This window comes from Hylobates moloch, unplaced genomic scaffold (assembly GCF_009828535.3).
Source record: "Hylobates moloch isolate HMO894 unplaced genomic scaffold, HMol_V3 SCAFFOLD_2, whole genome shotgun sequence".
Taxonomy (NCBI): Eukaryota; Metazoa; Chordata; class Mammalia; order Primates; family Hylobatidae; genus Hylobates; species Hylobates moloch.
Window position 1 is genome coordinate 87,909,884 of NW_026652277.1, and position 23,401 is coordinate 87,933,284.

Genomic DNA, 23,401 nt, shown 5'->3' on the forward strand with positions numbered 1-23,401 from the left:
TTCAGTTACGGAAGGCTTGGGCTGATACACAACAGTGCCCATCCTCCAGCATGTAGTAAGAGAGACCCAAGAGACACTGATGCCCAAAATCCCTGATGATAACAGAAGGTCACTTAAGCAAATACAGGAACGGCCCTGATTCAGGTTTTGATCTTTCAAGTATTTACTTGAACTCAATGATGATGGTCCAATCTGCTGAGAAAATTCTCCTTGAAAGAGAATTAAAAGGGAGAAATCTTCAACAAGAAAAAAAGGCAGCTGCTGCAAATTCTGTATATCAAGAATAAATACTTAGCTTTGTCTCTAGGAGAGAATCTCAAGAATCTGTCCTTGGAAAATAGAGAAGGCATCCTATCATTTCAATGTTTTCCCAGCCAGGACAGTCAAATATAGCAAAACTGCGTTACTGGATTTCTTACCCTTTCACGCTTCCCTGACCACCTTCGTGGTAGACATAGATTAGAGGTAGCGATCTGCAACACTGAAGGGTAAGAAGGTCCTCCCACCTCACGTCCAGTGTCCCCCCAGCCTCCAGAACCACCAGCCCTACCCATCCCTGCCTCCCCTAACCCTTATCAAAGAATCACCCTCAAAATGTAAAAACCATAGTTGTCATAAAGTAGATACTGAGCATATGTCAAAGTCCTATTTAATTTTGAAATAAGGTAATTGGTAGGATGACAAAGCTGGTTTAAAGAGAATATGAAAATTGGAATTTTAGGTAGCCAGAGGACAAAAGAGAATGATGAAATAAGATTGGTAAATATAAAACAGAAGCTACAATCATTGCATCATCAACTTTCTCTACACTAATTTCTAATTTTATAGAGTTGTAAAATGTCTGGACCATAATCCATAGTAAATAGTGAGTCAAACAAAGTTACTGCTTTCCATGCATCAGCAAACTTCTTCTTAAAAAGCCAAACAGTAAATATTTTAGGCATTGAAAGCCAAAAGGCAAAAATTATGTAGGTACTTACATAACTAATTAAAAGTTAACCATTTAAAAATCTAAAAAGCCTTCTTAGCTTGCCTGTTGTACAAAAGCAGGCAGCTGGTCAGATTGGCCCACAGGTGGTCTCTGTTTACTGGATGGGATTGTTATATTCTAATATGACATTGAAGGTCACACAGTCAACTTTTCTCCTTATTTCCAAATATTGGTTCATTTTTCTTAAACCATCAACAATTACTCAAGCCTATTCCTCTCTCTGGCCTTTATCTTTGCTGTTACAGAAAAGTTAGACAAGTAAATGATAATGCAGTCATGATTTGGGTACCTGTTCACTCATACATGCAGTGAACATTTATGGATTATCTGCCATGAGTCAGACACCATGATAGCCACAAGGACCAAAAGATGAATCGACCCCATCTCTGCCCCCAATGAGCTAAATAACTAATGAGAAAAATGGAAGCATACACAAAAAGACATAATAGAGTCTGTTAAATACTAGAATCAGGATGTGAGCAGAAAGAAATCTTATGAAGTAATGAGGAGAGAGCAATTAATTCTACAGAGGCGAAGGGATATCATGGCAGGCTTTGCATACAGACAGTGATAATGACCTGGGTCTTGGTGTATGATGGTGGTGGGCCCAGGAAGAGAAAGCGGGTGAGGGACTATTCCAGAAGATGCAAGAGGAAAATGCAGACATTTCTGGGAGTGCCAGGTTTCTTCAGTTACTCCACAGTGATGACAGCTTTATGTACAGAACAGGGGGTGAAGGGAGCGAAGGGAGCGAAGGGAGCTCAGATTGGAAGGGAAAGCCAGGCTGAGCCAGTTCACTTAAAGCCAGGCTGTCTAAAAATGCCTGTCAAGTCTATTTGCTTCCACTTTTGGTGTCTTATTTTTCTTTTTCTTTTGTTTCTTATGACTTATGGTCTTTTAAAATTAAACTTTAATAAAATTTTGGAAAGCTCAAAAAGTTTTCCAACTAAGTGCTAGACAGTCCTTAAAGTGTTCTCAAGTAAAATAAAAATAAAACAGTTTATCATTCATACAATACTGCAAGTTTGGAAAAACTTAGGAAAAATATAAAATAGGTACAAAGGGTGGTACGTATATTAATTTGTTTTTTAATTTTAAATGTAATAAATAAGGCAAAAATTAATAAAATCCTTTAAATTTTTTTTTTTTTTTTTTTTTTTTTTTTTTTGAGACGGAGTCTTTCTCTGTCGCCCAGGCTGGAGTGCAGTGGCACAATCTCAGCTCACTGCAAGCTCCGCCTCCCGGGTTCACGCCATTCTCCTGCCTCAGCCTCTCCAAGTAGCTGGGACTACAGGCGCCCGCCACCACGCCTGGCTAATTTTTTTGTATTTTTAGTAGAGACAGGGTTTCACCGTGGTCTCGATCTCCTGACCTCATGATCCGCCCACCTCAGCCTCCCAAAGTGCTGGGATTACAAGTGTGAGCCACTGCACCCAGCCCCTTTAAATATTTTTAAAAGACTCCAAAAATATTTGAGAGAAAACCAGTTCTAAGGAAATGGACAAGATAGATTGACTGTAGCCTATAAAGTAGGTGTCTGGAGGCCAAGGGAAAGCCAGGGCTGAAAGGATACATTTGGGAAACTTCAACTGAAACCAGAGAACAGATTTTTAAAAATGGCCAGGAGCAATGTGTAGGACAGGAGGAAGAGCTGTGAATGGAACTCTGAATAACCCCAAAGTTAATGGGGAAATAGAAAAATTACAGTAAAGGGAGCCAAGAAATAGCAGTCAGTAAGGTGAGAGACAATGTTGCAGAAAGTCACAAAACAGAAGAGCAGAAGAGAGAGAAGCCCATAATTTTAGCAGCTGTGAGTGAACAGAGTAGAGGGCAGTTAAGTGGACAGTTCAAAGGTCATCAGAACGCTTTACAAAAGCAAATGGAATAGCAAGGGCAGAGAGGCCAGACTTCAGTGAGGCTAGAATGAAATGGAAATGGACAACGTCAGCACAGGCTGTCTACCTCTTGTCTTACAACTTAGAGCAAGGCACCCTCCAATGTTAGGCTCCTACCTTTCCACAGAGATGGGGAGAAAGTTGCTAACTTCCTTGAGGTTTACATTTTAAAGGGACGGCACCCAGGACCTGGAGCATAACATTCCTGAGTTGTAAAGGTGGCAAGAGGCTTTTTAAAAGATTTACATCTCAAAGGAACATAGAATTTGCAATTACAAGTTCTTTTAACTAACTGCTTTAAGAAAAAGGAGGTTGTCAAATGTCCAACAATGATAGACTGGATTAACAAAATGTGCTACATATACACCATAGAATACTATGCAACCATAAAAAAAGATGAGTTCATGTCCTTTGTAGAGACATGGATGAAGCTGGAAACCATCATTCTCAGCAAACTATCGCAAGGACAAAAAACCAAACACCGCATGTTCTCACTCATAGGTGGGAATTGAACAATGAGAACACATGGACACAGGAAGGGGAACATCACACACCAGGGCCTGTTGTGGGGTGGGGGGAGTGGGGAGGGATAGCATTAGGAGATATACCTAATGTTAAATGAAGAGTTAATGGGTGCAGCACACAAACATGGCACATGTATACATATGTAAAAAACCTGCACGTTGTGCACATGTACCCTAAAACTTAAAGTATAATTAAAAAAAAGAAAAAAGAAAAGAAAAAGGAGGTTGAGATCCTTGTGGAAGAAGTTTGTCTTAAGTTTAGTGAAGGCTGGGAGCGGTAGCTCACGCCTGTAATCCCAGCACTTTGGGAGGCTGAGGCAGGTGGATTGCTTGAGCCCAGGAGTTCAAGACCAGCCTGGGCAACATGATGAAACCCCCGTCTCTACACACACAGAGCAAAAGTTAGCTGGGTGCGATGGCACACCCCTGTAGTCCCAGTTACTCTCATCACTGCACTCCAGTCTAGGTGACAGGGTGAGACCCCGTCTTGGGGGAAAAAAAAAGTTTAGTGAAGCTGAGGGGAATGTTAAGGCTGTCTTGGTCAGTATAGCAATTTTTTTTTTTTTTTTTTTTTTTTTTTTTAAAGATGGAGCCTGGCTCTGTCATCCAGGCTGGAGTGCAATGGCGTGATCTCAGCTCACTGCAATCTCTGCCTCCCGGGTTCCAGTGATTCTCCTGTCTCAGCCTCCTGAGTAGTTGGGATTACAGGGGTGCACCACCATGCCCGGCTAATTTTTGTATTTTTAGTGGAAACGGGGTTTCACCATGTTGGCCAGGCTGGTCTCAAACTCATGGCCTCAAGTGATCCACCTCCCTTGGCCTCCCAAAGTGCTGGGATTACAGGCGTGAGCCACCACGCCCGGCCCAGAATAGTATTTCTTGTCTGTGCCCCAATTTTATTGTATTTACAGGCAATGCCCAGATAATTTATTTAGTATCATTTGCAAGATTTAAAACAAATTCCAATTAAGTCTTTCTCTTTTCTTTTGCTTAATGTCAGGGTAGAAGGCAGTTTGTGGTCGCAATACTGGGAGAGAGATAACATTATTCCACAACCACTTTTGAACTAAGTTGAAGAGAGAATTTGAAAACTCATGAGATTTTTAATTAATATCATTCCACATTCAGATCAGCATTTGAACTCCTGGATGCATCCTCTAAATGAGGATTAGCAATCCGTTAGGCCAAATAACATCTGCAGAAGTGCAGGCATGTAGGAGAAGCAACATGCTGTTATTACTGCATTAGGTGTGCCATTCCCCTTTTGAAAAACCCCTGGATAAATGAATCTGTGATATAAAAAGTATAAGCCAGTGTTAGAACTTTCTGTGATTTATCAACTGAAAAACCAAATAAATCACAGCTTGCTCAGTATTCTGCCAGCATCTCCAGCAACTAGAGTCGTCTTTCATTTAGGCTGCTGTGAAAATTCTTCAGAAGCATATAGGGCTTTTATGCCAGTTAGTTGTGCAGGCTGAAGATTTCAAAAATGCAAAACCACATATAACTTACTCTCTCCTTGAATTCCTAAGAAGCCTCCTCAAAAATGGACAGCCCTCAAGGCTGGTAAATGGTAAACATTGAAATTAATTACAGTCTGACATCCAGCATGCGCTTACGAAAATGTGGATCAACAAGCTTGTTCTCCCTGGAAAAGGCATAATTTGTAAGACCTTCGACAGCTCTGAAAAAGTGGTATATGTCACTCATCACAATAATGACAATAATAGTTACTATTAACTAATGACAATAATAGTTACTATTGACACAAATTTTAATCTTAATAAATATGCAAAGTAGATATTCTTTCCCCCCACTACACCGTTGCAGAAATTGTGTTTCAGAGAATAAGTAATTTGTCTTTTGCTGGTCAAACTATTACCAAATGCTGCAGATGGAATTCAAAGCCAGATTTGTGTGCCATCTTTAACTCTACCCTATAACCTCTTCACAAAAAGGAATGTTATAAGCCCTTCTAACTGGGTTATAGAGGCTGTTTATTTAGAAAAAGTGACAACACACTTCAGTTTAATTAATCCTAAATGAATTCTGTTAGTTTCTACACTTCACCAAATGAAATTTCTTATCATATTTTGTCATAGTCTTAGAATACAAAAAAAAAAAAGTGTTTACCCTCAGAAACAAAAGTCCTGAGTGCCCAAGAGTCCCCTTTATATGCACTGCTAGGTGTGTCCCTTCCCAGCTGGAGCAGTCATAGGAATTCTCCTTCCAGGTGATTCTCCTCAGCCTCTCCCCTCTCCATTTGCCCCATCATCTCCTACGTCCCTGGCCCTGTCTCCTGGGGTCATGCTGCTGGCCCTTTGCCTCCTGGGATGCGCAGCACTGCAGATTTTCCGTTTGACATTTGCCTTCACTAGAGGCCCCAACACTGGCTGGACTGCCAGACACATTTCACCTCTCTCCAGGCTTTCAGTCTGTGCCCTCATTCCACACCCCAACCACCGCATGGAGCTTCCTTAAGAGGCTCCTGGAGCTCTTTGGCCAACCCGTTAATGCAAAGCCCTCCACACAAGTCCGGGCCTTAGCCCAGCTGCAGGGCCTCCTCCCAGCTCCTCCACTGTCAGAATTCTCCCTCCACCTGCTGATCCTGGGACACCTGGCCACCACCCTAGCACCAATCCATCCAGAACACCTCTGTTTGGCAGATAATAATAATGGCTGGAAGCTGAGACAATTCTTCAACCTCACGTCCAGGGCAAGATGTGTGTGGGTATTCACACATCCACTCACACAAAAAAGGATTATTGAGAGTCAGCTGTGGTGGTGGTTCTTGACAGTGGTGGAGAACTGAAATGAAACCTAAAGTCTATCACATTACTTGCCACTTTAAACTGGAAAGAACTCTTGTTAACTTAATTCCACAAATGTGTATTAAGCTCCAAACATGTGCATGGTGCTGTGCTATGTGCTATTTATCATTGAATATTCTCACTCTAATCTACCTTTCAGCAATAAGCCATAAGCCAAACATTTTATAACAATAAAATAATGAAGCAATCAACAATAACTTAAACATACATATTTTAAGATTTCTTTGAATCACTGAATTGCATCAGCATTTCTGGAGGTATCATGAGCCACCTCTGTTGGCTTTATGCCATAGAACACGCAGAATGGGAGACGTATGTTTGAGTTGGAGGGACATTAGTGATCACTTGATTTAAACACTCCATTTTATGGAAGAGAAAAGTGAGAGCCAGAGATGCTAACCTGTGTTCCTAAGACCGCAGACAATTTCTAGGATCCAGGCCTTCCCCGCTAGGGCACTCTCCTGAGGCTTCTTCACTGGTAGAACAGATGAGCAGGTCCACTCTCTCTGAAAGTACAAATCATCTCACAACCTTCGCAGGACTTGGTGGAAGCTGTGAGGTCCCTGTGTAACATCTCAGATGAACCCTCAGTACACCGACGTATTTATTCAAATTACTAAACTCGAAGCCCCAAGCACTATGTAAAAGTGATGTTCACGCATTGAGAAGAGAACTGTCAGACTACCACGGCCTCATTAAGACTTCCTGGCCTCTAGGCCCTCTGCCTTCATGACTATTAGTAAAGAATATTAAAATTATACCTTAATTTCGTGAGCACAAAAATGAATATAATCCAGTATGGGTTGCATTAATTTTTTCTTCTGATTTTAAAGAAAACATTTTTGTGAGCTCCTAAAAGCATGGCGGGCCCTCAGGCTGTGCCTCCTGCAGATTGCTATTGATTGTGATGCGTAAGTTTGCCTCTCTCTGATGCCCCAGGCACAGGAATGACCCCTTCATCTCCTCGCCACCAACAAAACCATGACCACAAAGCCTTGGTGATAAGTGGGGACGGAGAGGGCGAGGAGGCCCCACAGCTGCCCGCAGCAGCCAGCAGGAGCGAGCGAGCGTGCGGCGGGGTCGACCGCCCCCCGGCTCCGACGCAACCAAAAATCTGTCACTTTGTTCAGGCGTGAAGCTTTGTCACGCTGGGCGCCAGGGCGTGGCAGCGCGGGAAGCGTCTGGACTCCAGAGTCTTAGCTCTGCCTTTTTGAAATGGAAAAAGATGATCCAGGAGTTTCCACCACATTACCCCCGCCAGGCAGGCCCGATCTGCCGCTGTAATCACGGAGTAATAATGGCTCTATCAGCGGTCCCCTGGAGCTGCTCCTGCTACCGCGTGAATCCCTTGCAGACCTCGCTTCCCTCCACCGACGCGCAAGGCACAGTGGTTTTTTAAAAAGTCAGAAATCAGCTGGGGAACTTAAATTGTCCTTCCCGAAGTCTGCTCTTGCTTCTTTTGCTATTGAGCGCCATCTAGCGAGAACTAGGTTTCATCGCATTGAAAAAAAATGAAAGAGGCCCAGCGGGACCTCAGCCCAGCCAGCCCAGGTGAAGCCTGAATTTTATAGGCAAGCTGAGCTGAAACCTTGCCCCTGCACAGGATCCAATCAAAGGAGATGTATCGCTTTCTGTCCAACACGTGAGTAAAATGGGACAGCGCAAAAGCAGGAGATGATGAAATGATAAATGTTAGGGAGATAAGGCACTCAGCACACAGCCAGCAGGACATGCGGCAAGAGCAGGACAAGGGTGAAGGGCGGGACGGGAGGGGGGTTGTCGCGGAGGGCACGATCTTGAGTTGGAGAAAAGGGAGTGAGGCCCTCTGAGGTCTGGTAGACAGGGAAAGCCTATTTCAGGCCTGACAAACATGAGTGCACTTGGGACCAGAAACAAGAGGCTTGAAAAAGAGGCAGTCTTGGACCAACAGAGACCTATGATCTCCATGAATTTATAAACTTTTTGATGACAAGGACCATGATCTTTTTAACTTTGACTGTAAAATGCCTCAGGGTGTTCCCTGCAGGCAGGGGACATCATTTAAATGCTTTTTGATCACGCGATGGAGAGCTGGGAAACAAACTTCCTCAGTCACCAATTGGGATTGCTTTTCAGTACCTTTGAAATGCACACAGAAGACATTATATAAGCAAATCCAGGGGAGAAACTGATACATCCAATGCCCTTACACTGGAAATCTCAGAATGATACAAATATTTCTAAGCCCTACATGGCAGCTCACTTATTTCAAGACATGTTCATTGCTGTCATATTTAAACAACAGGAAAAAAAAATTGGAGCCACTGTAGTGTCAGACTGTACTTTCTACAAGAGACATTCTGCCTCATGAAAGGGTGGAGCAGACATGGATCTGAGCTTTTGTTTGGTTAGGGGAGCCTTTATTCAAAGGAAAGCATTCATGGAAGTCTGACATGTCTACGAGTGAGAATGGCAATGCAGATGTGGGGGGGGCCTCTCACTCTTTTTCCCTCATCCCTTATGAGCCCCTTGGAGTCCTGAGGTGTCTCCCGGAAACCCCATATTTGAAAACCTCTAGAATAATTTTAAAAGCCAAACGTTGTAAACAAATATGAATGTTAATCTTGGATCATACTTAATAGCTAAAATGGGCTTCTGTTTTCTCACTGATGAAAATGATGTCAGCAATATCCATATGGATTTGAGAGGCTGCTGTGAATATTATTGAAGACACATGTTGAAAGTGCCCGGCACTGTGCCAAACACATAATGGCCCTTGATAAGTGTGAGCTCCCTGTTTATGTAAATAACTGCCCTTTCCACTGAAGCTGGAGGTTCAGGGTCATGATCCCCAGGGACACTCTAGGGACAAGCCCTGAAATGCAATGACATGTCTCTACTGAATACAGCCAGAATCTACTGGGACGCTAGTAGACTAGGCCCAGATCCCTGGTCAGGCTGGACCTGGATCTTCCCACCAACTGCTAATGAGCAGCCACTGACACTGCTTGGCTCGCCAAGGTCAAGTGCCCTGGACTGTCTCTATGGAGAGACTGTCAAATATGCTGTGTAGAAGAGCTATCCTCATGGCTTAAGAATAGAAAGCTAAGTCATTTTGCCAGCAAGCAATTATAGTAAGCCCAGTGAATGCCCCAAACCATACTATGTATTTATTAAATGTGGTACAAGATCATGGTGAAATCTCTCTATAGCACCAACAGTAAAAATAAATGGTTTGAAGGGAATTCAAACAAATCCAGGCAGTGAAGGCAATTATAGACCAATTTGTCTACACACCAATCATGAGGATTTCACTTCCTCAGACCCAAACACAATTTGATCACGACTTGAAAATATTCTTCTAGACAATGGCATCTACTTTTTTCTCCCGAATCTACTATTGATCTCAAGTCTCTTTGCCCCCTTCTTTCCAAGCTTTCGACCATGTTCAGAACAAAACATTTTCAGTTGTTTGCAGCATAGCATATAGATTATTATTATTGATGAAATCAATAGCAAAGAGTAGGAAGTTCAAACTAATTTGTCTTGTACACATGCTCTGGGATGTATTAAGAAAGAGACAAGAGACCAGGCGCAGTGGCTCACACCTGTAATCCCAGCACTTTGGGAGGCCGAGGCAGGCAGATCACCTGAGGTCAGGAGTTCAAGACCAGCCTGGCCAACATGGTGAAACCCCGTCTCTACTAAAAATACAAAAATTAGCTGCACGTGGTGGAGGGCACCTGTAGGCCCAGCTACTCGGGAGGCTGAGGCAGGAGAATCGCTTGAACCTGGGAGGCGGAGGTTGCAGTGAGCCGAGATGGTGCCACTGCACACCAGCCTAGGGAACAAGAGCGAGACTCCATCTCAAAAAAAAAAGGAAGAAACAAATATTGGTATGGCCTACCCATGAATAAGTTCATTAGTCTTTGGGATATGGCAAATACAGAAAATGATAACAACATAGGGAAGATTTTGCTTACAAAAGTTCTACTAGTTAAACTTTCATTCATCTGTCATAGAGCCAATCTTTTCTATCCCTTCCATGGCTCTGTCTCCCCAGAATCAGCCCACATCCAGTTTTCAGTCTTTGCCTAAAGCCTGAAGTTTTAGGTGTCCCTTGAAAAATGACATGAAAGTAAAGAGGGCCATCAAAATACCTAGGGAAAATATTTTTAAGGTAATAAGAGTGGAAGCAGTGTGAGTTGCTCTACAAATTACTGTTATAAAGTCTCTCATTTTGACTCTAATTCTAATTGCCTTCACTTGCCATATTAGCAAAGAGGGCCAATATATTAGCAAAGTGGTCCAATAGCTCCCCCTTGGGGCTCCGCCCTTCCCGGGAACTTCTCACACAGTCCACGAAGGGATGGCCGTGAGACCAGTCAGAGGACTTCAGCACAAACAGGCATTACCTTGGCAACATCAGTCTCAGCTTCCCCATCTGTAAAGTGAACCAATTAGCCGAGAAGCTCTCTAAAACGCCTTCTAGCTCTGAAATTCTACCTGAAATGTAAAATTTTATATATTGATAAAAATAAACATTAAAACAATCGGCTGATCTGAAATTCTTAGAGCTGAAGGTTTTGAAAGGCTAAGTCGATATTTGTTGAATGAATGAAGGTTGTCTTAGTTGTCTTGTACCCATGAAGGCACACACAGCAAACAAAACCTAAGCTTGGCGATTTAAAGTTTCCTACTTCTTCTCTGTAGACTGGTCTTGAATAAATAACATGGAGAAAGCAAGCAATTTATAAACTGCTTGAATTTGTTCTTCAATTATACCCAATTCAGGGCCCCCAGATTTGGAAAAATTTGTTTTTCCAATGTTGCCTGCTATGCGCTTTACTGAGGCATAGGTCATTCTTTGCTGAGCTAAAGGAAATTATGGTAAAATATGAATATTTTCATGGGGAAACTCTTTTGGTTATCACATATCTCTTGTTACTCTTCAGAGGGGAAGAATCTGTATACTCAGTCAGATTTCTAAGTTAAATATATTTCTCCACTACAGAAAGAAGGAAATGGAACCTCTAACGACTCCCTCCCAGCTTCTATTTTCAAGACCACAGTCCTGAGTATAAAGTTGCTGACAGCTGTTATTTACTAAACCAAGTCCTAGATGTGAAATCACCTGGGTTGTCAATGTGAATTTGACTTATTTCCTAAACAGTGACAAGGATCCCTAAACATGACCAGCTTTTTCTGTGGTCAGTCAATTTGGCAAAGCAGCTGACTACGTTCTCTGCTCAAAGATTCACAATAGACATTAGCTTATTAACAACCCTAAGAAGTTTAAAAGTAAAAAGAATAAGGGTTAGGGTTGGAAGAAGAAAGAGCAAGATAAAAGAGGAAAAATCTATTATGTTTATTTCACAAAGCATTTTTAAAAACTTAGTCACTGAACTTCTTTTTAGTGTAAAACTTATCAAATCCTGCTGAATTAAGTTGAGCAAATGATCCCACTTGGGAAATATTGGACAGGATGGTATCTGGTCAGCCTAATTCTAAAAATTCTAAGTTCTATTTATGTATCTTGTAAAGCACAATTCTGATCATATGCTTCCCTTGCTCAAAAATCCTCCATGGCCCCCACCTGCCTGTAAAGTCCAAATTCCTTAGCACTGCATTTAGATATTGGCCTTAATTTACCTTACCAGTCTTAGTTCCCTTCCTTTCCATCCACAAGTCTCTGCTCCTTCCTAACTGGGTTCCCTCTGCTCTCTCTTCCCATTTCTGTTGCTTTCCCATTTCTATGGCTCTGCTCATGCTGCTGCCTCCAGTTGGAATGTCTTTCCTAGTCTTTGTATGGACAATTGCAACCCTCTTAGATACTCACTTCAAAGCAATCCCCTCCATATGCTCTCTTCTCCAAACGTATCTTCCCAAGTGCTTATTTAAAGCTCTGTACTGGTGGCCAGGTGCGGTGGCTCACGCCTGTAATCCCAGCACTTTGGGAGGCTGAGGTGGGCAGGTCTCCCGAGGTCAGGAGTTCGAGACCAGCCTGGCAAAACCCCATCTCTACTAAAAATACAAAAATTAGCCAGGCATGGTGGTGGGCACCTGTAATCCCAGCTACTTGGGAGGCTGGGCCAGGAGAATCACTTGAACCCAGGAGACCAAGGTTGCAGTGAGCCGAGATGGTGCCACTGCACTCTAACCTGGGTGACAGAGCAAAACTCCATCTCAAAAAATAAAATAAAATAAAGATCTGTACTCGACAAGATATTGGACTTCTTGTATAGCATTATCTGTACTCATTTTCCCCTAAATTTCTTGGAACAATGGCTTTACTGTTGCCTGTTCCCTAGTTCTGTGCACATAATAGGTATTTGGTTAAAGAATAACCTGAAAAGTAAATGGCTGATATGGTTAAACAGAAGACCTTCCGGGGCAGAAACAACAGTGGTCTGATGACAAGAGGCCTGTTCTGGTTCTGCCATCAGCCCTTGGGGACTCCAGCCAGTTGCTTCTCTACTGAGAGCTCAATGTGCTCAGCTCTATAAGGATAAGGAAGGGCAGACAGGGGCCACTGGCCTTCCAGAGCTAAATATCTGAGATTCTCTTGATTTCTAATCCACATTCCAAAGAATTGGAGACAACCCTATAGACTTAGGAATACAGTAAAATAGAACAATTAATGAAAAGAAAGAAGAGAGTCTAAATGTTAATAGGGAAGAAATAATCTATCCAAAAGAATGACTCTAACATTAGGGCCTTAGCAAGAGACCAAGAGAAATTTATATTTAAAATCAGGAAATCATCCTAAGTTCTCAAAACTATTCACATAAATGATGACTTTACTGCTTTATAAATGCTTACTTAAAAAAACTAAGTAACAAAACATTCCTAATTCTCTAATGCAGTGGTTTTCAAAATGTGCTCCCCAGACCAGACGCATCTGCATCACCTGGAACTGTTTTAGAGCCAGAACTCGGTCCCCATTCCACGCTGCCTGCACAGGAACTCTGAGTGTGGGGCTCAGGAATCTGTTTTAACAAGGCTTCCAGATGATTCTGTTGCACACTAAAGGTTGTAAATAATTACATTTGGAGCTAAATTATCACTTGTGTCTGTAAATTCATTTTTCAAAGATACAGAGTGTGGTTCTCTTTTCCCTCCAGTCTGATATCACAACTGTGCAACCCACTCCAAAATGAGGTAATAGCAAATGTATTTGGTCTCTTGCCTTTGACTGCTGCCAGTTCCATTGTTTAGATATTCATACATTCGTTAAAATCTGCCCCATTTCTTACAGCTGATCAAGCAGATCCCTGCAAGTTCCTGGCCTGCGGCGAATTTGCCCAGTGTGTAAAGAACAAATGGACTGAGGAAGCGGAGTGTCGCTGCAAACCAGGATATGATAGCCAGGGGGGCCTGGACGGTCTGGAACCAGGCCCATGTGGCCCTGGCACAAAGGAATGCGAGGTCCTCCAGGGAAAGGGAGCTCCATGCAGGTGGGTCAAGCATGCTAACTTCCAGACCCAAGAACTCATTACTCACACTTCTGAGAAACCCATCATTAGAGTAAATTCATATGGTCCTTTCAACCCATGGTTTTTCAACTTTAGCAGCATAGGAATCACCCAGAAAGGGGCCTGTTAAAACAACATGGCTGCGCCCTACTATGCCCTGTTTCTGATTCAGTAGGTCTGGATGGGGCTCAGGTAAGGCTGATGTTGCTGGTCCTAGGACCCCACTTTGAGAACCCTGCTCCAGGCTTCCCGGCAAGGGTTCCTTAAGACCAATAGGGAAGGAAGAAAGAACCTACATCAGTTTTAAAAGACTGAATACTTGGTCTACTACCTTAATTGGGGATGTATTTGTGCATAAAATTTGATTTTTCCTGTTAGCAAACATCGTAGCTTTCATCATAAGAAAGCTGGGAAATATAGAAAATTATGAGAAAAAAAGATAAAAATCCTGTTAATTCAACACATTATCTTTTGGTGTTCATGTTTATATAAATTGAAAATCAGTTAATTCAACATATTAACTGTTATCTTTTGGTGTTCATGTTTATATAAAATTGATTTATATGGAATTTTCTAAAGCACAATAGAATCAGACTTTCTTGTTTTATAGTCCTCTTTTTTTAGCTTAGAATGTTTCCCCATGTCATGAAATATTTTTGTAGCATCATTTTTAGTGATTACATAATCATCCATTCTCTAGATGTGTTATGATGTGTTTAATCATTCCTTCATTTCCAGACAGAAAGGTTGAGAGAAGCTTTTTAGAAGGAGGAAAAGGAGACAAGATACAAATGCCTCTCTATTCAGGAACCAGACTTTAGGGTGTTATGAAGGTGGCCTTACAAGCAAAAAGGGAGCAGGAAAGTTTCTATATAATGCAACCTATATTACAGACAAAGGATGAACATCCACATGTATTAATAAAGACAAACATCCTAATATTAAAATGAGCAAAAAATACAGAGGTGCAATTTATAGAAGAAACCCACATGACCAGTAAAATACAGAAGATACTGGATCTCACTATAATCAGGGAAATCCAAAAACAATAAGGAGATATCATTTGAATTTGGCAAAAGGAGATTGATGATACTCAGTGTGGGAATATGGAGGAAAGCTAGTTCCATCAAGCATTGCTGGTGGATGTACAAATTGGAAAAGCCTTTTTTCAAAAGAAATTCGTCATTCTCTATAAAATTTTAAATTTGACTCAGGTACTCTACTTTTAGACAATTATTTCTACAAAAATAGTTGTACCTGTGCACCAAGATACGCTTACAAAAATGTTCACAGCATTACTGCTTTGAGTCATGAAACAATTGTATAGCCCATCAATAGGGAAATGGTTAGAGTACAGTACATTACTGTGAAACATGGCAGCTAAAGGCAATAATATATATAACTCTACTGGAGCTGCCATAGAGGGAAAAATAACATATCATTAAATGAGAAAGCAAATTGCAGCATAAAAGATCCTGTACATGTAATAAATTAATAATACTGTATTTTAAGTATATTAGGTTCAACCATATGGCACTGCCATCTTGTCAGTCACAAATCATCAAATATTGGCAGTTTTGTATGGTTCGATCTAACGTGTGAGTAAACTCATGGTAAAAATGTGGAATAGATACACAACTATCACTCCAGTTAACAATGGAATGGAGTGAAATTGAGGTCTGGGATTTTTAATAATGAGAATCTGTTCATGTATCACTTGTGTACATTTTTTTTTAGGCTAGTCAAGTGAAGTAGTAAGAAGAGGGAAAGAAATAGAACAAGCATTTCCATCTGCACTTGACTGTAAACAATCAGTTGAGAGAATTCACTATGTTCGGACCAGCCAACGTGTGTAATTTAAGAGAAGGGTTGGGCTGGGAGTTGTAATCCCAGCACTTTGGGAGGCCAAGGTGGGCAGATCACCTGAGGTCAGGAGTTGGAGACCAGCCTGGCCAGCATGGTGAAACCCTGTCTCTACAAAAACACAAAAATTAGCCAGGCATGATGGCGCATGCCTGTAATCCCAGCTACTCGGGAGGCTGAGGCAGGAGAATCACTTGAACCCAGGAGGTGGAGGTTGCAGTGAGCCAAGATCGCGCCATTGCACTCCAGCCTGGGTGACAGAGCAAGACTCCATCTCAAAAAAAAAAAAGAAAGAAAGAAAGAAAGAAAGAAAGGTTCAGGGGTGGGAAGAAAGGGCCAATGAACAAGGCTGGATTAAAGTGAATAAGAAGAGGGTTGCATGCGGCTTTTGTGAACAGGAATGTATTGCGTTTTCATTTTAATCAGCCCTATTTGCTGTTTCAGATGGCTGTACAATTCATAATTTTAAACATTTCTCTTTCTTTAGTGAGAAAGATCACTTTAATTCTAGGTTGTCGTAAGTGAGATCAATAAACCAAGGCATAAGGTGATCTGGAAATAAACACCTCTCAAAAAGGTTGGTGGTGCTCTACTTCCTCCACCTGTGCCTGTCTCTGGGGCATAACATGAACTTCAGGGATTCAAATACATTGGAAAATTGACGCTCCTTAGACTAATGGAATGAAATGAACATTTTTGAGCACCATGTGCCAGGCACCCTGATAGATGCTGGGCAATAGATGAGAGGAAGCGGGGAAGGATGAAAGGGAGGGAGGGAGGGAGGGAGGGAAAGATGCTTAATTTCTTCAGGAAGAAGGGAGAAATTCCCTTATCACCCCAACTTTGCCCTTTTCAACTTCCTGAATATTCCTTTTTAAATGTTAAGTATTAACCCCTGATATCCTCAGCATGAGGACAAACCCGTTGCCCCTATGAGCTACTTCAGACTCTCAGTGAAGAAACGCGACCATGGCAGTGTCCTGAGGGTCCCTTGTGCATCTCCATGACCTGCTCCTCCTCCCATCAATTATTTCTGTTCATCCCAAGATGCTATCATTTATGTGATGAAATTTATTTATATAAGGATTAGCTGACAAATTAAAACCCAAACAACCATAGATTAGACACTGGTTACAATTAGAGGCTTTAAAGTTAGACCCAAATTTAAGTTAAGAGCTCTGCCCCCAACTAGGTATGACTTTAAGCCACTTCCCCACCCCCTGCCCTTAAGCTTCAAATTTTTCATCTATCTAATGGGAACAACAGGAATAAATTCATGGTTTTTGGTAAGGAATAAATTAGATGCCCCTCAGTGTAAGCTACTCACTACTAGCATTATTGGAGCTGTTTCTGTCAACAAAGGGCAGCCCTTTAAGGAAAAACTAAGATTCCCTACCTGGCACTTAAACCTAAACTCACAAGCAAATCCATGAGAACACCAAGTGCTGCAACTTTGAAAACAGCGTTCTCTAAAGAACTGTAAATTTAGCTGCATTTTTGTTATTCTACCTGAAAGTGATGAGATAGGGAAATGATACTGAAGGCAGGTGCCCTCCTGAGAAGACTACCATTGACACACAAAGAGCAGTTTCCATTGCTTCAGTTATTTGTCATTGTTTCTCATCACATTTTCACCTTTATTTTTCCTTCTATTCCTTTCCTCCATTCAATATTTATAACTATACTCCATATATTTTTACATTTCCCTCAATTTTAGATGTTGTATATACAGATTCTGCCATGCTAGGAACTTACTTGAAACTTTTTTTGGTGTAATGATCTAGGCTTTTATTACTCACAATTATCAGTATACATATACAAAAAATGCAAATCTAAATCTAACAGAGTAGATTCTGACTTTTCCTTCTCAGGTCAACATTCTCACTTTTGTCCTTTAATTTCATAGGCCTAATATGCTCTCTGTGACATTACTTATAATAATGAAAATTGTTTCTAAATATAGGGGACAGTTTCAGTAAATGACAGTACAAAGTGACATTTATGAGGATGTTTTAATCATATGAAAGTGCTTGTTGTAACCACAGCAAAGTCACAGGTTCACTCACATGCTACACCTCAAATGGAGAAAAGGAGGTCTAGTTTTTTTCCCTTTGGATAGTTGTTACCAACTCCCTTTGGAGCTCTTTCTCCACTGAATAGTGGGTAGGTTCGGTTAGGGGGGAGTTTGTAAGAGGAAGGGGTTGGAATTTTATATAGTCCAATTTAATGTAGTTCAAACTTCCATCTGATTAATAATTTGAGCAATCACTTTAGACAACTCAGTTCGCTTGGAACACATAGTGAGGTATGGCTCTCCTTGTCTTGACAGTTCTTCTGGAAGTTTTCTAGTTCCATATTCCCCTCACCTGTGATCTCTTAGTTCTGATCCCAGGCATCTGCCCCTTCCCTGGCATTCTCAAAGCCTCCAAATCTCCCAACCAGGACAAACAGGAACCAAAAATGCTGCCTTAGGTGGTGGGATGGGGAACAAGGAACTTGTTACTCAACTTCCTTTAAAAAAGTAAGTAAATACAGGCCTGGCACAGTGGCTCACGCCTGTAATCCCAGCACTTTGGGAGGCCAAGGTGGGTGATCACCTGAGGTCAGGAGTTCGAGACCATCCTGGCCAACATGGTGAAACCCTGTCTCTACTAAAAATACAAAAATTAACTGGGCGTGGTGGCGTGTGCCTGTAATCCCAGCTACTCGGGAGGCTGAGGCAGGAGAATCTTCAACCTGGGACACGGAGGTTGCAGTGAGCCAAGATCATGCCACTGCACTCCAGCCTGGGTGACAGAGCGAGACTGTCTCAAAAAAAAAAAAAAAAAAAAAAAAAACAACAACAACAACAACAACAAAAAATCACAGATAGGGTCTCACTATGTTGCCCAGGCTGGTCTCGAACTCCTCGGCTCAAGCAATCCTCCCACCTCAGCCTACCAAAGTGCTGGTATTATAGGTAGGAGCCACTGCACCTGGCCTCAACCTCCTTAAACTATATTTTTCCTCCCCTCTCCTCTGCTTTCTTCCCATCGAGCACTAGGACTGAAATTTTCTGTCCTTCTCCATTTCCCTGAAATTGTAATAAATCGATGTTGAGAGAAAGAAAAAAGTTTAATATGGGAATATATATAGGAAGATAGGTCCTAAATATTATACCCATTTTATAATGCAAAGAGGAAAAACACAAAATGCAAAATGCATATACACTATCAACAGAAATTATGTATATAGAAAAGTCTAAACATATTTTTTATTTAAAAAAATTTAACTGACACACAATTGTACATATTTATGGGGTACAACGTGATATTTCAATACATGTATACATTGTGCAATGATCAAATCAGGGTAATTAGCATTCCCATCATCTCAAACATTTATCCTTTCTTTGTAGTAAAAACATTCAAAATCCTCTCTTCTAGCTATTTTGAAATATACAACTACAGTCATCCTACTGTGCAACAGGACACCAGAATTTATGCCACTTACCTAATTGTAACTTTGTACCCATTGACCAATCTCTTTTTTTTTTTTCTTTTTCGGGAGAACGAGGTCTCGCTATATTGCCCAGGCAGGTCTCGAACTCCTGGGCTCAAGCTATCCTCCCGCCTCTTGCCTCCCTGAGAGCTGGGATTACAGGCGTGAGCCACCGCGCCCGGCCCCATTGACCAATCTCTCTCCATGATACCCTCCTCCCTCCCCTCCCCAGTCCCTGGTAACTACGGTTCTATTTTGTATTTCTATGAGATCAGCTTTTTAAATTCCACATGAGTGAGAGCTTGCAGTATTTGTCTGTGTCTGGCTTATTTCACTTAATATAATGTCTTCCAGGTTCATCCATGTTGTGGCAAGTAACAGGATTTCATCCTTTTTATGACAATAGTATTCTGTTATATATATTATATAAAATTATATATTATATATGTAATACATATATATCACACTTTATCCATTCATTCATTGATGAACAAGAGGTTGACTCCAAATCTTGAGTATTATGAATAGTGCTGCAATATACATGGGAGTGCAGCTATCTCTTTGATATACTCATTTCATTTTCTCTGGACAGATATCCAGTAGTGGGATTGCTCGATCATATGGTAGTCCTATTTTTAATTTTTTTAGGAACCTACAGATGGTTTTCCATAATGACTACTAATTTATATTCCCACCAACAGGGCATAAGAGTTCCCTTTTCTCCACATCCTCGATAACACTTGTTATCTTTCGGCTTTTTGATAATAGCCATTCTAACTAGAATAAGGTGACAGTTTATTGTGGTTAAAATTTTATTAACAAAATGCCATTATAGAGTTGTTTTTCAGCAACCACAACTCAGAACTTGACTTGAGAAATAAATCTATGTTTTGTAATCCTTCAATCCTTCTGAGACCACTGCCTAAGAAACAGTAAGCCAACTAAAAGGCAAAACTCGGGGGAAATGCTGAAAGCACACTTCTTCCAACTCAAACAGAAGACACCTGCAAAAATATGCTATCTATTTTCACTTGTCATGATGTTAAAACTAAAACAGTAGAAAGATGTAGTTACTATTAATGTTGATTAGCCCGAGAAACAAGATACTATGTTTTTGCTTTCTTTTGTAGGTTGCCAGATCACTCTGAAAATCAAGCATACAAAACTAGAGTTAAAAAGTTCCAAAATCAACAAAATAACAAGGTAAAATCATACTTTCTAAGTTGGTTGCAATTATAAACTTGACTTTTGAAGGAAATTAAAAACATTTATGTCCCTCTTATTTTAAGTAGAGATAAGCAAGATACTTTTATTTTTAATTTACTGTTTTAAAGGGGGGGTATTTTCTAGTGCAAAAAGGATAGAGTCGGAAGGCTGGGATTAACCAAAATGTGTAGATAAAACAACAGAATAACAAAACCAATCCAAGTATTTTATAATATTCCCAACCTTTTCTTATAAAAATATACAGGTAATTTATCAAATATATTTTAAGGTTGAAATCTTTACAGTGGTAATTTATATTCCTGGCATTGAATAATCTTATATACTTTCAATTTCAATTAATAATCAGCTAAAGGAAAAATATGTAGAAAATATGAAGAAACATCATTTGTGAACAATGAGTAACTTCAAAAATTCGTAAAAGTTCATCTTCAGATATTTTTCAGTGTCCTAGACGCCTCTTAAAATATTCACTTAATCAACTCATTTTACTAAAATAATTTTATTTTACAAAGGAAAATAACTTGTCTATAAGCAATTTATATATAGTTGACATAGTTTTTTAAAATAACTTTGGGGGAAAAAACCTGGGACAATCTTTAGCCTAAAACTACCCATTTTTAAAAATTATAGTCTTTGATAGATATAATTGGTGATAATCAGCCAATGTCTACTTTAAAGTCTACGGTGCTGGATAAAAACAAATGCCTCAAAGTTTGCACCTACAAAAGTTATCATAGTTAATATATGATAAGGATACTAGGGTAATCACACCAAATGCTAATAATAATTTTATGTATCCAAGTGCACACTGGAATGTGTGCCACTTTGGTTTCCTGAAACAAAGAAAACTGGAAAAACAGAAAAAGTTTAGACTAGGGCCATAAAATGACAATAGGACACAGGATCTGATACTGACAAAATGTCTAACTAAATCCTGAAGTACCAGATAGAATTATGGATCACATTTCAAATAAATAAAAGGAAGTGATAATTTTCACAGTAGGAAGTAAACTTGAAGAACTACATCTTAGTTCAAGGCCGGAACAAGTATCAATGCTGATTATTCCTGGCTACGTGGATTTCTGTGTTGACAGACATTCAGAGGACACATGGGTTCCCTGAGGAAGCATGCTATAATACATTAATGGTGCCTACTATGGTTGGATGGGAAAATGGTGACTCATTCACAGACTATCTGCCACTCCTGCTCCATGAGATGGGTCAGCCTGAGTATCTAAATAGGCTTAAGAGGGCATGGAGTACATTTCCAGTAGGTTATAAAGTTAAGAATATTTTGAGGTCATCTTCAACATTTCAAAGAAGATGTCACAAATGGCAAGCACATCCTCTTACCTACCAGTGGCACTAATATTGGAAAGAACCATTGGTTTGACGTTGGGTGGCATTTCTTAAGTTCTTAAAACTATTTCTCTTTCAGGTAATCAGTAAAAGAAATTCTGAATTACTGACCATAGAATATGAAGAATTTAACCATCAAGATTGGGAAGAAAATTAAAAACTGAAAATGTACAATTATCATTTAGGCTATCTCAAGAGAGATGATTTGCTTTCTCAAGGAAAATGGAGGCAGGCATATTCATGGGTCATCAAAATCCAGACATACAGTCAACACTGAGAATCAGCACATACCATATTTCAAATACAGAAGAGTCACATACTTGGCAACCAGTAAATTCTGAAGAAAAAGACACTTATTATTAAAACCCCAAATGCAATCAGTGAAACATATTTTTACTATTCTTGGATGATAGTCAAAATGATCATAAGCCAGGTTTGCTTCCACCTTCCCTGAAAATTTTACTCACAGATCATTTGCAACAAACACAGCTTACTTATTGTTTAGGGACTGAACAATTTATTGGGAAGCAAACTCTTTATATGCTAGAATGTACATTTAAAAGATGACTACTTATGCAGGGAGATGCAGGTGTCTCTAAATGCATGAATGCATGTAGTGTGTAGGCACTGTAGTGAGTGTATATATGCTCCACACTACAATGTCTGATAAACACAAACCTCAGTATTCAGTTATGAGGCACACTAGTTTTATATGCAACTACTGCTTACATAGTAGACTGTTTGGTTGCCAATAATCTTTGAATTGTTCTTTAAAAAAAAACTGAGGTTCAGCTACACATACAATGGAAAATCTTACTTTTCTTGTTACTACACAAAGCTATTTTAAAGAAGATGCTATGTTGGGAGAAGGGTGAAGTTGTGCTATATGACATAATCAATTCCTGCCTTCCACCACAGATGAACAATGTCTTCCTATAATAACTTCAGAATACTTCCTCACACCAACTTTACTGTGTGTATACCTAGACTGGCATCAATGTAATCCAATTCAGTCCATTTTTTATGTGCTGCTTAATGAAAATGAATCTGTCTCTATCTCTTTCAAATGTTCTAATATCAGATATATTTGCTACAAAACCTTAATTTCAATAAAGTAAAAGTGCTATACTCATAGGTTTTTTAATGAGCCTGTGTTTTAGTAGATATTCTCTAGATTTGTTTTATGTATTCAATAAATGATTTTAAGCATGAAAATTTTAATGCTGCCAAAAGACAACAAAATAGTAAACACAGAGAGCAACATTTAACAGTAAGCTTCAAAAATAAAAACAGGCTGGGCACAGTGGCTCACACCTGTAATGTCAGCACTTTGGGAGGCCAAGGCAGGTGGATCACTTGAGGTCACAAGTTTGAGACCAGCCTGGGCAACATGGCAAAACCCTGTCTCTACTAAAAATACAAAAATTAGCTGGGTGTGGCAGCACGTGACTGTAGTCCCAGTTACTCGGGAGGCTGAGGCAGGAGAATCACTTGAACCCAGGAGGTGGAGGTTGCAGTGAGCCAAGATCATGCCACTGCACTCCAGCCTGGGCAACAGAGTGAGACTGTGTCTCAAACACACACACACACACACACACACACACACATAAAAACAAAATGTCCTTAATAATGGAGACAATTTTCGGGCAAGTGATAGTGCCCCATGAGGGTTACAAACCCTCACACACACCTAGCTTTCATCACCATTCCCATACCCATCCTGCCTTCCACCGCAGATGAACAACGTCATCCTATAATAACTTCACTGACTACTTCC

The 23,401-nt window shown here is 40.4% G+C and overlaps 1 protein-coding gene across 1 annotated transcript in view; it reads left to right on the forward strand.

Moving 5' to 3' along the window:
• The window catches only part of IMPG1 (interphotoreceptor matrix proteoglycan 1), a 142,323-nt gene extending 119,301 nt beyond the window's left edge, over positions 1–23,022 (forward strand). Inside the window, exons 15-17 of the mRNA XM_032152857.2 lie at positions 13,479–13,677; positions 20,169–20,241; positions 21,704–23,022. Of these exons, the coding sequence (XP_032008748.1) occupies positions 13,479–13,677; positions 20,169–20,241; positions 21,704–21,781 (350 nt within the window). The 3' untranslated portion in view covers positions 21,782–23,022. The remainder of the gene's footprint in view (positions 1–13,478; positions 13,678–20,168; positions 20,242–21,703) is intronic.
• The last annotated feature ends 379 nt before the right edge of the window (positions 23,023–23,401 follow it).